Here is an 18,467-nt window from a genome sequence, read left to right on the forward strand (position 1 = left end):
CTAAGCAGCTGCGCTTGTGTTGAGAGGAAGGCGGTCAACAATCGTTATATATCTCTCAAATTTAAGGCACCGTCCAAACAGGCACGTCGATTGGCCTCGAGGACTTGATCGAGTTCGAGTTCGAGTTCGAGCTCATGGCGCGGCTAGCGTGCCAGCGAAACAACACCTTCTGTCGCACACACGGATAAACGGCGTGTTTCCTTCGGCTGTCAGGGTCGCAGTAAGGACACGGTGCACTAGACCATTTTTGGCTAGCTTTGTACGGGGTGTGGGGTGGTACAGTAACCTCCGACTGTTGACTTGTCCGCTGCCGTGCCTCACCCACGACTTGACGGAAACATTGGCAAACCCAACATGATACGGCGCGCGGTCAAGCCATCCGCGCTTGGTTACCGGCGAGTCTTTTCATCCCTCTCCTGCGCTTCCAATCTAATTTATCTCTAGGACCGCGATTGCTTCAGCGCCACAGCTGCAGCTCAGGCGATCTTACGCCTGGGACGCGTTGGAAGCTACGTATCAGACTCTTGTATGTCAGCTCGAGCTCGCTGCATTTCTTGCATTTTGACGCGGTTCCAGCGCGAACAAGAAGGAAATAAGCCAGCCCCAAACGTGCGCAAAGCAGCAAAGAAATCGGAACCGGTAAGTTTGCAGAGAATCCCACCATCAGCTCAAGCCTGACGGATTGAGTTCCACCCGCTCCTTCATGCCCGCAGACCGGATCCGAACGCAATCCAAAGGTTTGAATTCATCCCGGCCAGCGGCGGTGCACGCGGCAAGTTGGAATTCACTGGCTTCGATCGCCAGGGAGACCAGACCATCCGTGCCATGTAAGCCTGCTGTATCCTGCCCCTCGTTTTTACAAGCCAGAAACTGATCCACAAAGTCCTCCTGTATGGTTAAGGTAATGCCAATCCGGACCGGACTCGACCAAGGACAGAAATTAAGTTTTCCAGGGACAACTGCCAATGCATGGATTGCGTCCATCCAATCACAAAGCAGCGTGAAATTGACACTTTCTCGGTGAGACCTAAGTTTTACTTGCCCGATTCTCCTCTGATTGATTACAGATTCCGGAGAAGCTGTTCATAATAAAGGCCGAAGTAACCGAGAATGAAATATGCGTGCTCTGTAAGAGCCAAATGCGCTCCATCGACGCTGTTTGGATGGCGGCTCATATAACTTGCAGTTAGCGATGGCCATGAGAGCACGTTCACGAAAGATGCACTTATTGCAAGACTGTCGCCTGAACACCAAGATGCAGCAAGACAAGGCGACCACGAGTGAGAACATCCACGTCAAGCATTCTGCTCATGCACTGACTTTTTGTCCAGGCCGAAACTTTGGGGATTCGAAATAAAGCAAAACCCGCCAATGGTGGCCTACGACAAGGTCATGGCCTCCGATGAAGGTGTCAAAGAATGGACCTACCTGATTGTAAGCAAGGAATTTTCTGATGCAGAGACAGGGCTGATGATGCACAGAAACGATACGGCTTTTGCTATGTCGACGGCTGCCCAGTCACGCCCGAGGCAACTCAAGAACTCCTCGAAAGAATCTCCTTCATACGACCCACTCACTACGGTACAAGCTCTTCCTTTGCCGGCCGTCAATTTTACTAACACAAACGCAGGTGGCTTCTGGGATTTTACGGCTGACATGGCTTCGAACGACACCGCGTACACCAACCTCGGGCTCGACGCTCACACAGACACGACGTACTTCACGGACCCGGCACGCCTGCAAATGTTCCACCTGCTTTCCCATGAAGGGGGCGAGGGCGGCGTCTCGCTACTCGTCGATGGTTTCAAGGCTGCCATGGACCTGTGGAAGACTAAAAGCACATACTACGAAGTCATGTCGCGGGTCAAGTTCTACAGCCACGCCAGCGGTAATGAAGGAAAAAGCTTTTTCCCTCAGGAGGCTTATCCCGCATTCATACACAAAGGACACCAGCTGGTCCAAATTCGATGGAACAACTACGATCGAGATGGACTACAACCGCCGTTGGAGAAATTCACTCATTGGTACCTCTCGGCCAGGTAAGTTCGTCTGCAGCATGCTGGTACGAGCCTTGGCTGATGATGCAAAGGAGATGGAACGAACTGATAAAGAGTCCCACGAATGAGTACTGGGAGCAGCTCAAGCCCGGACGGCCACTGAGTACGACTCCTATCATTTTACTTTGCTTCTTTCAATCTGGCTGACCCTGGCACAGTATTCGACAACTGGCGCGTCCTCCATGGTCGGTCGGCCTTTACCGGCCAGCGCAGAATGTGTGGTGGCTACAGTGAGTTTCAGAATCAGAATTGGTGAGCGAGAATTGACCACATGTGCAGTCAACAACGATGATTTTCTCGCGCGGTACAGGGGCCTCCATTTTCCGAACCAGGGTCTTATGCATTGGCAATTGTAAGAGATGACGGCCATGGATTCAAGAACAAGGTCGCATGGATACAGTACAGATAAGTCGAAAGGACACGAGTATGGATAGTTGTCGGCTTGTGGTGCGACAAAGGTCGAAATCGTGACCGAACTTGCTTGATGAAGATACATCTTCAGTGCTTTACGAGGGCGATACTTACCTAGTCTGCTGGCACTTGTTAGTCTTGTCCATATCTATATAGTGTTCACACAAGAAAAAGAATGCAGTGAGCGATGGGGGGAGTAGCAGGAACATTTGCCGCACTGCGCCTCTACATTTCAAACTCAGCCAACAGCATGATTTTAATGGCAGGTCCTGAATCTCTTTCACTCTGCGACATTCCATTTGAGAGTCAGTCGTCGACGTCGTAGTAGTGCAGCTTTTGAGCGTTGATAAACATTCGGACCGGAGCATGATGACATAATCACCGTGGACCGCTAGCGCCATGCCAGTGCCGGGGAGCTTCCATCCACCAGCAACCATCAGCATCCAACTGTCAACCTCTCACCCTCCCCACCTCCGCCATTTGTCACATCCCCAAACGCCTCCAAATCTCATCGACAGCTCGGTCGGAACGACACACTTGCAAAGGCTTCCAACCTACTTTACCGACGCCTCTACGCCACCATGTCTACACTAGAGGACCTCGACGACATTGAGCGCTCCGGCAAGGACGAGGGCAAGAAGGATGGCGACAAGGACAAGGACGGCGGCAAGGGCAACCAGAACGGTGATGCCGACATGAAGGACGCGGAAGATTCAAAAGAGGATGACGTTCTGGACGCGGAGATTCTGGGCCTGAGCACGCGCGACATCATCGCGAGAAGGCGGCTTCTCGAAAACGACATGCGCATCATGAAGAGCGAGTTTCAACGGTTAACACACGAAAAGGCAACCATGCACGAGAAGATCAAGGACAACATGGACAAGATTGAGAACAACAGGTAACGTCATCATCGGTGGCACTGGCTGGTCGCTCCGCGGCACGCTCCTAGCTCCCGCTAACCATCTCCCCACAGACAACTTCCCTATCTCGTCGGCAACGTTGTTGAGATTCTTGATCTCGATGTCGCCGCGGAAGCTGCTGAGGAGGGGGCTAACATCGACCTCGACGCTACGCGCGTGGGCAAGTCCGCCGTCATCAAGACATCGACCCGTCAGACCATATTCCTTCCCCTCATCGGTCTTGTGGACCACGAAAAGCTCAAGCCCGGTGACCTCATCGGTGTCAACAAAGATTCCTACTTGGTTTTGGATACCCTGCCGGCAGAGTACGACAGCAGAGTCAAGGCCATGGAGGTGGACGAGAAGCCGACGGAAAAGTACACGGACGTTGGAGGCTTGGATAAGCAGATTGAGGAGCTGGTGGAGGCAGTCGTGTGGCCAATGAAGGAGGCTGAACGGTTCAAGAAGATTGGGATCAAGGCGCCAAAGGGTAAGTGGATGCGGATTTTGCAGAATCACGACTCTATCTGACTGGTCGGAAACAGGTGCTCTTATGTACGGACCCCCGGGAACCGGCAAGACTCTGCTCGCCAGAGCTTGCGCTGCCCAAACCGACGCAACCTTCCTGAAGCTCGCTGGCCCTCAGCTTGTGCAAATGTTCATCGGAGATGGTGCCAAGCTGGTCCGGGACTGCTTCGCCCTTGCCAAAGAAAAGGCGCCGTCCATCATCTTCATCGACGAACTCGACGCCGTCGGCACCAAGCGTTTCGACTCGGAAAAGTCGGGAGACAGAGAAGTGCAGCGAACTATGTTGGAGCTGCTGAACCAGCTCGACGGCTTCGCATCGGACGACCGCGTCAAGGTGCTCGCGGCCACCAACCGCGTCGACGTGCTTGACCCGGCCCTGCTGCGTTCGGGGCGTCTGGACCGCAAGATCGAGTTCCCTCTGCCCAACGAGGAGGCGCGCGCCCAGATTCTGCGCATTCACAGCCGCAAGATGGCCGTCGACGACAATGTCAACTGGGGCGAGTTGGCGCGCAGCACGGACGAGTTTGGCGGCGCCCAGCTCAAGGCCGTCTGCGTCGAGGCGGGCATGATTGCCCTGCGCTCCGGCCAGTCCAAGATCATCCACGAGCACTACGTCGACGCCATCCTGGAGGTGCAGGCCAAGAAGAAGGAGACGATCAACATGTTTGCATAAAGGGGGATTGGAGGGAGCGTTGCGTGGACATGATAGGCAGACAGGCTACGAGCATTTTAATAGATGAATGGGCTCGTTGCCATGAACCTCGTTTGAACGATGAGGAGTCTCCATTAGTTGTGTACGAAGTTTTGTGGGCGACACGCAGAGAGACTACCTGTCTCTGAAGCACTAGCTCAAACTCCTAATAATCAAATAGCAGAACCTACACCTCGACGCCCTCCCTCTTGTGCACTAATCGCCCTTTAACCCACACAGCCAGCGTATTCCTATCATCGCCATTGAAAACCCACTTGTCGACTCTCTCGGCCCAAGTCTCCCACCCAAAGATATCCACGGGCGATGCCTCCACCCTCTCAGCCGACTCGGCATCGACCGTCTCCGTGTCTTCGATGCCGTCTTGGCCGGGTTTTTCTCCTCCGACGAGCGGCCCCAGCCCAATCATCTGCGCATCCCACTCCATGCCAACCTCGAACGCGCCGATGCGATCGGCCAGTCCGACGACCTGCGCGCCGCCCCGCGTCGCCAGGTACAGCGCCTCTTCCGTCGACAGTTTGGCGTGCTCTGCGTCATCTTTGCCGCCCGTCTCGCCTTCTCCCGACTTCTCCTCCTCCCTCTTCTTCTCCCGCTGCTCGCGCTCCCTGTCCGCAGCAACAATGACGCTGCGCAGCCGCGAGACGAGGACAGTCTGGCGCGCGGCTTCGAGGACGCTGGGACTATACCCGCCGCTAACGTCCGTGCCGAGACCAACGTCGATGCCGTGGTCGAGCAGCGCGCGGACGGGCGCCACGCCGCTGGTCAGAGCCGAGTTGCTGACAGGACAATGCGAGACCTTTGCGCCGCGGTCGCGCACCAGGGCCGTCTCGTCGGGCGTCATGTGCACGGCGTGGGCGAGGATGGTGCGCGGGTTGAGCAGGCCGGCGGCGTCGTAGACGGCGGCGTAGGACGGCGCGTTGGGGAACAGCGACGCCACGAGCGCGACTTCGGACGGGTTTTCCGAGATGTGGGTTTGGGCGAGGAGGTTGTGCTCGCGCTGGAGCTCGCCAACGAGGGATAGGGCGTGCGCGGTGCACGAGGGCGCGAAGCGCGGCGTGATGATGGGGGCGATGAGCGTGCCGTACGGGTCTAGCTGCCGGATGTGGTTGATGACCGCAAGCGTCGATGCGATGCTGTCTGCGGCCGAGGCATCCCGGTACGTTGGCGGGCTGAGGTCGGCGTCCATGCAGACGCGCCCGATGAAGGCGCGTTGGCCATTGGAGAGGCATATTGAGGCCAGCAGGTTGGTTGAGGCAACGTGGATGGTTGCGTAATAGGCGGCGGTGGTGGTGCCATGGGAAAGGGTGCGGCGGACAACGCGGTTATAGATTAGACGGGCTTTTGAGAGGGACGAAAAGGATGTCTCGGTAGGAAAGGTGTAGGTGTTGAGCCAGTCGAGTAGGGTGGATTTTCCGAAGATGCCAGCATTTGGATATTGAGGGGCGTGGATGTGCGTATCTGGTGATCGTCAGTCGTTGCATTTGGAATACTCATGCCAATCATACCTATGAAGCCAGGGAAGAAGAAGTCATTCTCCTGTCCCTTAATGACCTTGGCGCCTGACCAGCCCTCATGCTCCTTCAAGACAGTCTCCAGATGGTCAACACTGCGCGCTGTGAAAGCGATCCTTCCATTTTCATCTACCCCGACAGCCCCCTTTTCACAAATATCCAGCTCTTGCAAGGACTTGGATTGGACAAAAGTACCAACATACACCGTCTTTTGCACTTCTCGATCTCCCATGACGGAAAGCAAGCAAACTGTTGACCAAGCGGAGGGACAAAGACGGAAACGGAACACAACACACCACCAACGGAACGGAAAGACAGGATATTTAAATTGCAAAGACGAGCAATCAAGAAAAGACTGTTGCTTATATGAATAGCCTGAAGGTTATATGGAACCAAGAGCCCCTGTCATACAGCCGTCAAACTGCGGTTCACGTTGGCGGTCCGGGGCGGCCCAACTGGGCCTCATTGGCGGAATGGGCTTTGTTCGCTCGCGCCGCCTCGGCCACCTCCGAACCCGCCGCCGGCCAGGGGGTGGAGACGGCAGGAGTCGGGAATGAGGCAAGGTCTCTGAAAGCGTGAAAGCTTATCACGGAGCATCGATAAATGCGGTTGTGGGAGATGAGTACGTTTGGATTCGAAGGGAGCGCAATTTATTGAGAGGCCGAGGGAAAGGGCCAGAAGAGAGTAGCTAGCGCAAATTCCGGGATCATGGTGGACAGGTCATGTTTACTCTTGGTCCTGTACCTCAGCCCAGTGGACTAGAGGTGCATGGAAGCTGTTGAATGCTCACGAGGCTGCGTCAAGGACATTTAAACAACGGAAAGTCTGTCTGGTGGACGCGGGGGATGACGGCTTTTGATGACTGTTTAAATTCAACCAAGGTCTTTTGCGGGCCGACCAAGCATTCGTCAATGACTCTCCGCATAGTGCGGGGGGTGCTGCTTTTGCGTTTGAGCCACCTAGTTTGAAATGCGGTCCTGCAGAGAAAGAGAAGCTGTCCGGGGATGCGAAGATGGCTTTGGATGAGCGGCCACGACTTGTCAGCTGTCCTGCGCGACTCAGCCCTGGCACGGGCACGTCAGTTCAGGTGTGATGGTGCTTCCGGTTGCCCCTCTATCACTCCTTCGATTATATTATCAGCAACCCCACCACCTTCCCTACCATGACTACCCTCCGCCGACATGACGCTTGTTTTCGAGAAACAAGCCATGGGCGGCTCTCAGTCTCACTCGCCATCCCTTGAACACCGGCCCTCCAAGTTCAACGGCGAGATTGCCGATTTCAAATACACCCGGAACGGCGATAAGACGGCCCTCCATTGTCAGCTCAACGACAGCAAACGAAGCCTAGAAATCTACGGAGACTGCGTAGTAGGCTGTGTCAAGCTGGACGATGCCTCTGGCCACAAACTTCTCTACGTTGAACACGCCAATGAATCCTCAGAAGCAAAAACCGACCAGATAGTGCCACTCCTCAGGTCGGCCGTAACGGAGAACCTGCCCGATGCTTTTGTCTCCGAATATACAATCCAACCTGTCAGCCTTGTCCAGCATGGCAAGCGGAGCAAGGAGGGCGGCATCGGAAGGATTCACATCATCATCTCGGTCCTGTCGGGAATGGGCCTGGCTGAGGACTTCTACAAGAGCAGTTTGAAGCCGCTTTTGGACAGCCTGGAACTCCGCGAAGATCAGCACTTTGACGTACATCGAACAACTTCTGCAAAGACCATCTCCGAGCTCACCAACGACATCTTTCTCCCTCGCGCAAATCAAGGCGTATCCCAGCGGATAATACTACTCTCTGGCGATGGTGGGATCGTAGACATTATCAATGGCTTGCGCGTCAACCAGAGAACCGAGTCGTTCGTGGCTCCGTCTGTCTCACTCATTCCAATGGGTACTGGCAACGCGCTAGCACACTCTTCCGGGATTGCAGGGGACAAGACGCTCGGATTGGCAGCTCTTGCGCGTGGGACGCCGTCCAAACTACCTCTATTCAGGGTCTTGTTCTCGCCCGGGGCGAAGCTGCTCGTAGACGAAGGCAACAGCGAAGAAAAGCTTCCTGACAAGAACGGTGGAGGCACCCCGGTCATGTACGGAGCGGTGGTTTGCAGTTGGGCGATGCATGCCAGCCTGGTCGCGGATAGCGACACCACTGAATTTCGCCAATTCGGCGTCGAGAGGTTCCAGATGGCGGCCAAAGAGGCCCTGTTCCCAGCAGACGGGTCCGAGGCGCATCGGTACAAGGCAGAAGTCAAATTCATGAGGGCCGACGGGAGCTGGCAACACATTGACAGGCATGAGCACGCCTACGTGCTGGGAACCATGGTCTCGAACCTGGAGAAGAATTTCAACATCTCGCCCGCTTCACAACCACTTGACGGGAATCTGAGGCTGGTCCATTTTGGGCCAATAGCCAGTGACAGGATCATGCAAATCATGGGCCTGGCGTACCAAGGCGGCAAGCACGTGCAGGAAACGGAGGTAGGGTACGAGGATGTCGAGGGATTCCGCATAGACTTGGACGGCGCAGAGGAGGATGAACGGTGGCGGCGGTTCTGTGTCGACGGCAAGATTGTGCGCGTAGAAAGGGAAGGCTGGGCCGAGGTGCGCAAGGTCAAGGAGCATGTTGTGGATTTGCACAGGCATGGGAGTTAGGCAGCTCTGTTTCCCATACTGCATGGAGTAAACAGACCGAAACACGGACGAGAATTTAGACATTGCCATGTGGTTGAGAATAAGCTTAGAATGGCATGTTCACATCCCTCCAGGCTTAGTAGCACAGTACACACGACACTAAATTGGGCGAAGACAGGGAGCATTCGTGCACCCCAACAAGTGGGGGGCGACCAGAGTACAAGGAGCATTCGTGAGCACCTAACTGAAGGGACGCATTCAGGGGGATGCCGACGGGGAACATTTCAGCTCCCATTTGCAGAAGTCCTTGCTGCGTGATATCGTCGCTCCCCGGGCAAGATTCGGAGTGACGCAATGGCGACGACGCGCGTGACGGGCGGGAGGGGAGGGGGGGGGGGTCCCAGGGCGAGGGAGGTCGAGCAAGGTAAACTTCCAGCGCACTGCAAGCCTCAACCCAGCGCAAGCGGAACCCGAATACTTCTGCCCGCACTGGCATCACCACCTGCTGTTCCACCGTTTACGAGAGATGCTGCCGTTGTTGTCCGGACCTATCGGCACTTGACGATTGTTGCCTTACTCGCTCGTCCACAATCCATCCATGCGTCGTGGTATATGACCGCCACGCGCGCCCACCGCCCCCAGTGCCGCTCCTCCGTCCATCATAGATAGGTCGCCGTCCAAAAGGGTCGCGCGTGAATGCTCCTCCCGCCCCGAACATACTCCCTCTCCCAGATTCCCGACCGCGGCACCACCCATCCAGTCTCGCCCTTTTTAAACTGGACTCCGGCGTGGAACGATTCGCCCGCCGCGGAGCGCTCCGCCCGCAAGATGCTGCTCGTGCACCAAGCCGGCAGCGTAAAGGTCGGAGAGGTCGTGCGGTATGATACCATCCTTTGCCTCCTGTCCACCCTCACGAGACTGACTTTTTGGGCCCAGGTACACGCTCACCTACACGCCCTCGGCTGACCGCATCCTCCCTTCGCCGTCTCACCTCCACCTGAAAATCAAAAACACCTCTGCCATTCCTCTCCGCGCCGCCTATCTCCACGGTCCTTATACCCTCCATGTCGCCGCGTATCCCTCCACGTTCAATCCCAACCGAAAGGTCGAGAACCCAAAGAAGGAGGGCATACCAGACTTTGAGCCGTTCCTCAAAGCCGGAGGCTCGTGGACGAGTCAGCTGTTGATACCAGAGGATATAAGAGAGTCGGGTGGCAAGGCCAGCATCAGTCCCAACGCCGAAGGTCATCCTGAGAGCGTGACTTGGATTATCGAGGTCCACAGTCAAATTCTCTTTTCAACCTCGGCGTGCGTGCACTTTGAGGTTTTGGTTGGCAGGGATGAGCGGAGTCTAGAGTACGGATTTGCCGCCGCAGCAGCGCATGGTCAATCGGCTCCTGGACAGATCGAGGATCATCAGCAAGGCAGGAACGGGCATGAGGGCCGGCATCGCGCGCAGCACAAGGGCGTTTACTCCAAGTCTGTCAAGCTGGTGGTGGAAGACACGGAAGCCTTGTGGAACAAACCGGCATTGCCCGAGTGGGATGAAGGCGAAGGCGATGCCGGTGAAAATGAGGCAGAGAATCCGAAAAAGGCCAAGCTGAAAAAGCAAAAGAAATTGCACCTGGTCATTCTGACCCATGGATTGCACAGCAACTTGGGTGCTGATATGCTCTACCTCAAGGAAAGCATTGACGCAGCAGCAGCTCAAGCCCGGGAAGAAAGGAGAAAGGAGAGGAGAGAAGCAAGAAAGGCGGCTTCAAAAGCGGCATCATCTGAAACCACCACCACCACCACCACCACCACACAATCTGATAACGGGGAAGCCGGAGATTACTCGACCGCTCCACTGTCCGGTGGCCAGGCTGATATCGACGAAGGCGAAATCGAAGACGATGAGACGGATGATGAAGAGGTCGTTGTGAGAGGTTATCCTGGAAATGCCGTCCGCACCGAACGCGGGATCCAGTACCTGGGAAAACGATTAGCGAAATACGTGCTCGGATTAGCGCACCCGGAGCCTCCCTATTATCCAGTTAAAAAGGGTCTTAAGAAGGCCATGAGTGACTCAATCCAGAAAAAGGACAAATCGCCCGTCACCGAAGGAATCCCAGTGCATGCGGGGAGCAGCGTGCATTACCAGCCCGACGCAGCAATTAAGAAAAGAGCTTACCGGTACACGAGCATCAGCTTCATCGGTCATTCTCTGGGAGGTCTGATCCAGACTTATGCAATTGCGTACATCCACAAACACTCTCCAGAGTTCTTCTCCAAAATTAAGCCCGTCAACTTCATCACCATGGCTTCCCCTCTGCTCGGACTAAGCAACGAAAATCCAATGTATGTCAAGTTTGCGCTAGACTTTGGTTTGATCGGACGGACTGGACAGGACCTTGGTTTGACGTGGAGAGCGCCAACCATTGCAAGAGGTGGATGGGCAGCAATGGTCAACGGCTTGGGTGGTGCAAATCAAAAGGAGCAAAAGAAGCCACAGGATCCCCGAACGAAGCCACTTCTGCGGATACTTCCAACAGGTCCTGCACACCAAGTTTTGAGAATGTTTAGGAACCGGACCGTGTATGGCAACGTTGTCAATGACGGGATCGTACCATTGAGAACAAGCTGTCTCCTATTCTTGGACTGGAAAGGTCTTGGAAAGGTGGAAAAGGCAAGACGAGAAAACGGTCTTGTAGGCACTCTGGCCAACTGGGGCTATGCCGAGTTAACTGGGCAAAACTCGTCTCCAATGCCGTCCAAACTTGCCCTGCCCGAAGGCGAAGACAACAACGGCAACAGCGGTACGAGTACGCCTTTGTCAGGAAGCACCGAGCACACTGTGCCACAGCCGGGTGAGAACGCTGTAAATGAAGACACTACTGCCCAAACATCGGGCGAACCACAAGCGTCTCAATTCCTGTCCGACTCACAGAGGCAGGCGGTTCAAGCTGCAACAGGTCTCAAGAAGTCGCCCAAGAGCCCGACGAATGCCAACTTTTTCACCGACTTCTTTAACTATCTCAAAGGAGCAACAACAACGCCAAAAGACAAGAAGATGTTCAAAAGAAGCCAGACATTGCAGGTCTCGTCCAACGAAGAGGTCTCGGCCGATCCCACAAATGGCTCTCATGAGCAGACTAACCATTCTCGCGAAAGCTCCATCGTGGACGACCATGATCATCCGCCAAAGACTTCGTTCTTCGAATCTGCTGGCGATCTACTCAATCCACCAATCCCCCCAGTCTCATGGATCACCGATCCTTCAGTGCGCGCACGCACTATTTTCCATGACCGAGTCTACCACCCCGAAGACATCCCTCCACCTCCCATTCGCCGCCCTTCAAAAATCACTCGAAACGGATCCAGTGATCAGAGCGTCAAGAGTGTCTCAACAACAGAGACTGTCGATTCGAGTAGTATGCGTGTCGAAGAGAAAATTGCTCGTTCCTATCACAAAGACCTTTCCTGGCGCAAAGTTCTAGTCCGTCTTGAGCCCGACGCCCACAACAACATCATCGTGCGCCGTATGTTCGCCAACGCGTACGGATGGCCTGTCGTCAAGCACTTGTGTGATACTCACTTTGCCGATACATACACGGCGCATACGCGGGACGAGCGCGAGTCGAACCGTGACCGTGCCCAAGGTGTCAATGCAGCCGTCACCGCCAAAGGCGAAGAGGTCAAGGACCAGAGCTCCAAGGATCGCCCAGATGCCAGCCCCACAGAGCTACGCGAGGCGGTAGACGAACTCAAGCCTTTGCGTCCACTGCCTGTTCGCACGGGCAGTGACAATGGAACAGGAAGCGGCACCAGCAGCTCTACCGGTTCTCCTCCACGAACAGAGACTCAAGCCGAGGCTCACCAGCGGATTAGGCGCGAGGCGAGCACTGCATGGGACGATTCGTACTTCGAAGGCACAGAAGACGAGACGGACGAAGATGACTCGCTGAGTTCAGGCAATGAGGGGAAAAATAACAAGTGGTCTCTCCAGCGCTTCCTTGCTCCAGCTCCCAAGGGAAAGAACAGTGTGAATGGAACCACCAAAGATGCTGCTGAGCATGCCGCTCACGCTTCAAAACCAAGCTCCGGCAGTATTGACCTCAAAAAAAAGCTTCCTCCTACACCTGCTGCCCTGGCTCAAGCAGAAGCTTCAGGTCTGAGCTACTCTGACTTGGACTCGTCCGCTACCTCGTCGCCGGTCGCTTCTCCCCGCCTCCCTCGGAGTATGGAATACCACCGCGGCCTGGGGCCCACCAGTGTCCCAGCCGAGGACTGGAAGCATTCAGATTCGACAAAGGGCGAAACCAATGTTGTGGAGGCGGACCCAACAGACTCGCCTCCGCATGAAGCGTCCAAAAATGACGATAGGAATCATAGCTCACCATCAACACCCATGGGCCCAGGCACTACGGGGACCGAATCTGTAGGCCTCCGCAACAGCCTTGACCTTCCCGTTGGCGACATTGGCAGTGCTGGTGTCGTGGAAGAGGTTGCACGATTGAGTTTGGGGGACGCGTCTGCAAGGAATGAAGAAGGTAGTGGCGCGAATGGCACAGCTACTCCCAGTGAGGTGAAGACCGACAAAGACTGAACAAGATGAGATGTGTTTCACGAGCATTCATGGCTCGTCCCTGAGTGTCGCATTTCTTGCGAATGCAGGGGCTTTTCTTTCGTTCGTACTGTGTTTAATACTCTTTGGTGTCGCAACGCATCGATCTTTCTGCATCGTTGGGCACCACTTTTTTCTTTGCTCCTTTCGTTTCGTCATTGCGTATCACGGCTCTCAGCATTTTCCCCTTCTTTTGCTTGCTTGCATTGCGTGGCGGACGGCGGACCGGCGGGATGGCGACTTCATCATTCTTCTCCTGTTTTCTTTGGAGTCATGTCTTGTCTCTTGCTTCTTTGGCCTTGGAGCATCATGGATCAGGATGGGACGGACGACAATCGGATGCCACAACACTTTGAACTGCATGCGCTTGGGTATCAGAATGCTGGATATTGATGGGCCGTGGGCGCTGGCTTAGATGATACGGCTGCTCCTTGTATTTATATGCCCCAGCGAATATCGTGTCGGGTAAGGTAAAGAGAAAAGAACATGAAGAAATGTATATATTTACCGTACACTTATATCTGCAGCAGATGTGCGTCGGGTGGAAATTCTGACTTTGCGTTGCTCATGTTGTTCAGGAGGAGCTTTCAACCTTCAGGAGACCGGTCCGGCGCTGATTCTCTCCATGTCGGGGTTTTGCAGATTTCATCCTATTCGTCTTTGTGGACGGTGCAGATGAAGTCAGTCCGAGAAGCACGTTGTCAGACGTGGTCTCAAAGTGTCATTTTTGTTTTCATAGATTAAACGATTCTTCCCCTCTCCGGCCACAAGCCAAAATGCCGCCAAAACTCCCTCCCATCCAGCACTCTCCCCAGCATCTCGGTATCCCGCGGCAAAGCCCTCACGTCCAGCTCATCCATCAACTCCCTCACCCACCTCCTGTAATCAAGCCCGGCCGCCTCCCCATCACCCAACCGCTCGCGCGCCTTGGCCTCGGCCTCCGGTCCCCACGCAAACATGAGATCCCACCAGTCATACACGTGCAAATCGGTAACGAGCCAGCGCCGGCCGGGCGTAAACGCCGCGTGCACGGCGACAATGGCGCGCGCCACGTCGTCGCCGTGCACAACGTGCAGCGCCTTTTTGCCCGCCACCTGCTCCTTGCTGCGCGCGACGCGACTCACCCAGCCGCGCGGGTCGCGCGCGCCGCCGTACAGCCCGCACAGGTTGAGCACGCAGCCACGCAGCGGCGCGGCGAGCAGCTCTTCTTCTGCCGCGACGCGCGCGATGTTGGTGTCTGTGGGCGTCGCGGCCGTCACCCAGTGCGCGTCGTTGGCGAAGGCGCCGGACGAGCCCAGTTGGATCCAATTGGCTGCTGGTGGTGCTGGTGCGGCGCTGCTGCTGCTGCTGTCGTCGCCGTCGCCATGCGCTTTGCCGTACATGTTGATGAGATGCGATGACTGACCGCGGCCGAGCAGGGGAAACGTGATGAGAACGGTACGCGCGCGGGGCAGTGCGGCGTACGGCGCGACGTCGTCGCTGTCCGGGTCGAAGCGGAAGAGCAGCGTGCCGTCGCGGCCGGTGGTCGTGGTTGCGGCGTATGTGATGTTTTTTTGCTGCAGCAGTGGCGTAAGGAACGTGGACGTCCAGCCTGCGCCGAGGATGAGAAGGTCGACGTGTGAGGGCGCCGTTCTGAGCATGACTTGTGAAGGATTGCGGATTCAGGTGGTGAGGAGCGGATTGGAGAGAAGGCGGAAGGTTTGATGTCCGAGTCGTGATGAAATGGAGCATTGATGGATCGGCGGTGGTGGTCTGGTGGCGCTAGGCTGTTTTGGGAACGGTCGAGCCGGTCTGGTGGCTCGTGCTGAGGTCTGTGTGCACTTCAACGCTCCTTTTGCTGCAGCTTTTGGACTTGACATTCGAAATCCTGTCATGTCTTCTTCTTGAGCATGAGAATGCAATGACTGCAATTAGCTTTGATTTACTGTTTTTTAGCGTTTGGGCTGACATGTGCTCCTGTTACTGGCATCTACATTCAATGTGGCCGAGCTGAAGACATGGCTATTTGGGCCAGCTATATCTTCTTGCCAGAGTGTTTATAGGAAAGACAATCGTGCATAATAGAAAACCCGGTCGAACGCCGTAGTTGAATTCCACGAGAGGGCGTTTCTGCTGTCTTCAGATCTAATCTTATCGGGCCGTGCTTGACTCACTAGGTTGTGTGTTACGGAACTTCGTACTCTGACGTATTGCCCAACAGCTCACGACCAGGTCCGCCGCTCGCCTTGCACAAGCGTACTTAATTACGCGTTTCTTGGACAAGCCGGTCATCACCAACCCATTCTCTCGTTCCTGAATCTTTCGCCATGGCTCACAAAGAAGAGCATCCTCTACTTCAAAAGCCGCTCTACGGTAAGCAAACTGCGAAACCAACACAAGATCAAGGCGACTGACAGGGAACAGTTTTTGATCTGCCCCGCGAAATCCTCGACACAATCTCGCTACGACAGCAGAGCAACGCATCCGTACCCGCTGACGCTGAGCCCGACTCTGGAACGCAGACGCCATCATCGACCGACGCCGAGAAGCAAGACGGTGCTCCCGCAACAGCGACATCATGCGGTCTCTGCAATCTCACATTCCCGACCCTGCAGGAGCAGCGCGACCACGTTCGATCAGACCTGCATAGCTATAACCTTAAACAAAAGATGCGCGGCGTGAAACCCGTCACAGAGGCTGAATTTGAAAAGCTGGTCGGTGAGCTAGACGAGAGTATTAGCGGTTCAGAATCTTCCGAGTCAGATTCAGATGATGAGGGTGATGGTGAAGGCAAAAAGGGAGATAGCACGCTGAGCGCACTTCTCAAGAAACAGGCCAAAATTGCGGGGCCAGAGGAGGCCGAGGAAGTTGGGAAGAGGAGGAAGAGAAGAGGCGGCGGAAAGCCACCGATGCTATGGTTCAACAGTACCATTTTGCCAGAGGAGATCAATCTGGGAGTCTATCGGGCTATTCTTTCGGATGCAGAGCAAGAGAATGAGGGAGGCATCGTCGACGCCCTCAAGCAGAAGCAGCTGCCACCACCTGCGAAGAACGCAAAGAAGGCGGATGAGGAGGACGAAGGTGGTGTCAGGCTCCCATCTGCTCCGGATATTGGACCTCACTACTTTCTGTGCATGATTGGCGGCGGCCATTTCGCAGCAATGATCGTTGCGCTCACACCCAAGGTTGGAAAGAAGCACACCGGGGTCGACGAACGGCAAGCTTCGGTGGTGGCACACAAGACTTTTCACAGATATACAACCAGGCGGAAGCAGGGTGGTTCGCAATCAGCAAACGACCAATCCAAAGGCAACGCACATTCCGCTGGTTCTTCTCTGAGAAGATACAACGAGGCTGCACTCACGTCCGAGGTGCGGGCTCTCCTTGCGGAATGGAAGGACATGATTGATACTTCCGAGCTTCTCTTCATCCGGGCAACTGGTTCGACGAATCGGCGCACTCTTTACGGGCCGTACGATGGCCAGGTCCTTCGACACAACGACCCGCGCATCCGAGGATTTCCATTCAGCACGCGCCGGGCCACGCAGGCCGAGCTCATGCGCTCCTTCATCGAGCTGACTCGAGCAAAGGTCAGCCGTATTGATGCTGCGGCCCTCGCTGCCGCCGCAGAAGCAGCCCAAAAACCTACAGAATCACCCTCGCGGACACCGGCACCCTCCAAACCAGCCAAACCGAAACCTTCGCCCGAAGAAGAAGAAGCGGCGCTCCACACGTCACAGCTACAAGCGCTGATTAGGCGCTCGAAGGCGCCTGGCGTCGTCTCATACATCCAGAGCAACAACCTACCTCCAGACTTTCGCTTCCATCCGCGGGATACCGAAAAGAACTACCACGCGCCGACCCCACTGCACCTGGCCGCGCACCTCAACAGCCCAGCCGTCGTCCTCGCACTCCTCACCAAAACCAAATCCGACCCGACCCTCACAAATCTCGACGGCAAGACGGCCTTTGACATTGCCGGCGACCGCGCCACCCGCGACGCCTTCCGCATCGCGCGCCACGAGCTCGGCGACGCAGCGTTCGAGTGGGACAAGGCCAACGTGCCGGCAGGCATTTCGCGGGCCGAAGTCGAAAAGCAGCAGAGCGCGGACAAGGCGTCAGAGGCGGCCAAGGAGTCGGAACGCCGGAAGACGGAGGTCGAGCGGTTGAGGAAGGAGGAGGAGGAGCGGGCACGGGAGCAGCGGGAGAAGAGGGTCGGCAAGGGCAAGACGCTGGGGCTGGGCGCGGCCGGCTTGGAGAAGACGGCGGGCGAGAGGAGGGAGGATGAGGCGAGAGGCTTGACGCCTGAAATGCGGCAGAGGCTGGAGCGGGAGCGCAGGGCGAGGGCCGCCGAGGAGCGCATCAGGAGGATGCAGCAGCAGGGGAGGTGACTGCGCGGGTGGAAATTGCGAAGGGTACTCGGGATGCTGGAAGATAGGTAGACTTGATACCCCCCCACTATAGACCTGCATTCCTCATGGGTTTGTAAAAGTTGCACGTCTCCGATCTCGGGTTGTCTGGCCTCGTGAAGTCCGTTTTGAATGCTTTGATATCACAGTTCCACCTGCAGCTTGCGCCTCAACAAACATGACGAAGCGAGTGTGTTCATCATCACCAGCAACCAAGCGAGACGGACCAAAGCACGCACGTACTGAACAGACATTGCAGCTGCAGCAAGATGATGATTCAAATCTATTCCCAGGATTCCATGTTTTTGCCGTGACAAAGCTCATGTGTGTGTGTAATGGTGGTGATTAGGAACAGCAGGGGGGGCCAGGCAAGGAAACAACAGGCACAACGAAAAGCGAAAGCAAGCAAAAAGACTAGAGGGAAAAATGCAAACCCACTCTGAGTGGCGTTAACCGCCGTCTAACCTCTCGTACTCTCCGAAAAAGAAATACAAATGTCCGCCTTCTGACAGAACATTTTTTGGGGGAGAATTGTTGTTTTTAGTTGTATGGATTTTTTTTTTTTTTTGAGTGTGTGTGCGCGCACCGAAGACCGAATCTGGGTCCATGATTCCTCCCCGACATGTCCGCCTTGGAATCAAGACTCAAAGGGACGGGAAAAGGAAAAAGGAAGGAAAAAAAAAAAAAAAAAAAACCAGAAAATGAAAGAAGTGATTCCGTCC

At 55.4% G+C, this 18,467-nt stretch overlaps 7 protein-coding genes across 7 annotated transcripts; 5 read left to right on the top strand and 2 right to left on the bottom strand.

Moving 5' to 3' along the window:
* The first annotated feature begins 13 nt into the window (after positions 1-13).
* IWZ02DRAFT_454570 (uncharacterized protein) lies at positions 14-2,734 on the top strand. The gene is made up of 14 exons (XM_066767733.1): positions 14-395; positions 445-526; positions 577-639; positions 688-827; positions 884-901; positions 954-1,020; positions 1,068-1,128; positions 1,187-1,280; positions 1,332-1,434; positions 1,482-1,581; positions 1,631-2,039; positions 2,090-2,160; positions 2,216-2,287; positions 2,337-2,734. The coding sequence occupies exons 1-14, from the start codon at positions 355-357 to the stop codon at positions 2,411-2,413; spliced, it is 1,398 nt and encodes a 465-aa protein (XP_066621789.1). The 5' UTR covers positions 14-354; the 3' UTR covers positions 2,414-2,734.
* Positions 2,735-3,049: 315 nt separating this feature from the next.
* On the top strand, positions 3,050-4,568 carry IWZ02DRAFT_491520 (P-loop containing nucleoside triphosphate hydrolase protein; the record flags this gene model as incomplete). Its single annotated transcript, XM_066769750.1, has 3 exons — positions 3,050-3,366; positions 3,442-3,857; positions 3,913-4,568. The coding sequence occupies 3 exons, from the start codon at positions 3,050-3,052 to the stop codon at positions 4,566-4,568; spliced, it is 1,389 nt and encodes a 462-aa protein (XP_066621790.1).
* A 205-nt stretch (positions 4,569-4,773) lies between these two features.
* On the bottom strand, positions 4,774-6,347 carry IWZ02DRAFT_380047 (uncharacterized protein; the record flags this gene model as incomplete). The annotated part of the gene is made up of 4 exons (XM_066765083.1): positions 4,774-4,932; positions 4,993-5,154; positions 5,230-6,062; positions 6,110-6,347. The coding sequence occupies 4 exons, from the start codon at positions 6,345-6,347 to the stop codon at positions 4,774-4,776; spliced, it is 1,392 nt and encodes a 463-aa protein (XP_066621791.1).
* An 862-nt stretch (positions 6,348-7,209) lies between these two features.
* Positions 7,210-9,008, top strand: IWZ02DRAFT_454577 (ATP-NAD kinase-like domain-containing protein). The gene has a single exon (XM_066767734.1). The coding sequence runs from the start codon at positions 7,297-7,299 to the stop codon at positions 8,770-8,772; it is 1,476 nt and encodes a 491-aa protein (XP_066621792.1). The 5' UTR covers positions 7,210-7,296; the 3' UTR covers positions 8,773-9,008.
* A 439-nt stretch (positions 9,009-9,447) lies between these two features.
* IWZ02DRAFT_434099 (putative serine esterase-domain-containing protein) lies at positions 9,448-13,339 on the top strand (the record flags this gene model as incomplete). Its single annotated transcript, XM_066766340.1, has 2 exons — positions 9,448-9,629; positions 9,688-13,339. The coding sequence occupies 2 exons, from the start codon at positions 9,448-9,450 to the stop codon at positions 13,337-13,339; spliced, it is 3,834 nt and encodes a 1,277-aa protein (XP_066621793.1).
* Positions 13,340-13,909: 570 nt separating this feature from the next.
* On the bottom strand, positions 13,910-15,087 carry IWZ02DRAFT_297434 (uncharacterized protein). Its single transcript, XM_066763876.1, has one exon. The coding sequence runs from the start codon at positions 14,995-14,997 to the stop codon at positions 14,098-14,100; it is 900 nt and encodes a 299-aa protein (XP_066621794.1). The 5' UTR covers positions 14,998-15,087; the 3' UTR covers positions 13,910-14,097.
* A 433-nt stretch (positions 15,088-15,520) lies between these two features.
* IWZ02DRAFT_475874 (uncharacterized protein) lies at positions 15,521-17,937 on the top strand. The gene is made up of 2 exons (XM_066769022.1): positions 15,521-15,709; positions 15,761-17,937. The coding sequence occupies exons 1-2, from the start codon at positions 15,664-15,666 to the stop codon at positions 17,725-17,727; spliced, it is 2,013 nt and encodes a 670-aa protein (XP_066621795.1). The 5' UTR covers positions 15,521-15,663; the 3' UTR covers positions 17,728-17,937.
* Positions 17,938-18,467: the final 530 nt, after the last annotated feature.

Source organism: Phyllosticta citriasiana (assembly GCF_038021145.1).
Source record: "Phyllosticta citriasiana strain CBS 120426 chromosome Unknown IWZ02scaffold_8, whole genome shotgun sequence".
Lineage (NCBI taxonomy): Eukaryota > Fungi > Ascomycota > Dothideomycetes > Botryosphaeriales > Phyllostictaceae > Phyllosticta > Phyllosticta citriasiana.

Excerpts from the sequence above, each read along its gene's own strand:
- IWZ02DRAFT_475874 (XM_066769022.1), top strand. The coding sequence starts at position 15,664 with ATGGCTCACAAAGAAGAGCATCCTCTACTTCAAAAGCCGCTCTACG. Across the intron at positions 15,710-15,760 it reads ACTTCAAAAGCCGCTCTACG|TTTTTGATCTGCCCCGCGAA; the intron begins GTAAGCAAACTG and ends GACAGGGAACAG.
- IWZ02DRAFT_454577 (XM_066767734.1), top strand. The coding sequence starts at position 7,297 with ATGACGCTTGTTTTCGAGAAACAAGCCATGGGCGGCTCTCAGTCTCAC.
- IWZ02DRAFT_454570 (XM_066767733.1), top strand. The coding sequence starts at position 355 with ATGATACGGCGCGCGGTCAAGCCATCCGCGCTTGGTTACCG. Across the intron at positions 640-687 it reads CAGCAAAGAAATCGGAACCG|TTCCACCCGCTCCTTCATGC; the intron begins GTAAGTTTGCAG and ends TGACGGATTGAG. Across the intron at positions 2,040-2,089 it reads CATTGGTACCTCTCGGCCAG|GAGATGGAACGAACTGATAA; the intron begins GTAAGTTCGTCT and ends GATGATGCAAAG.
- IWZ02DRAFT_297434 (XM_066763876.1), bottom strand. The coding sequence starts at position 14,997 with ATGCTCAGAACGGCGCCCTCACACGTCGACCTTCTCATCCTCGGCGCA.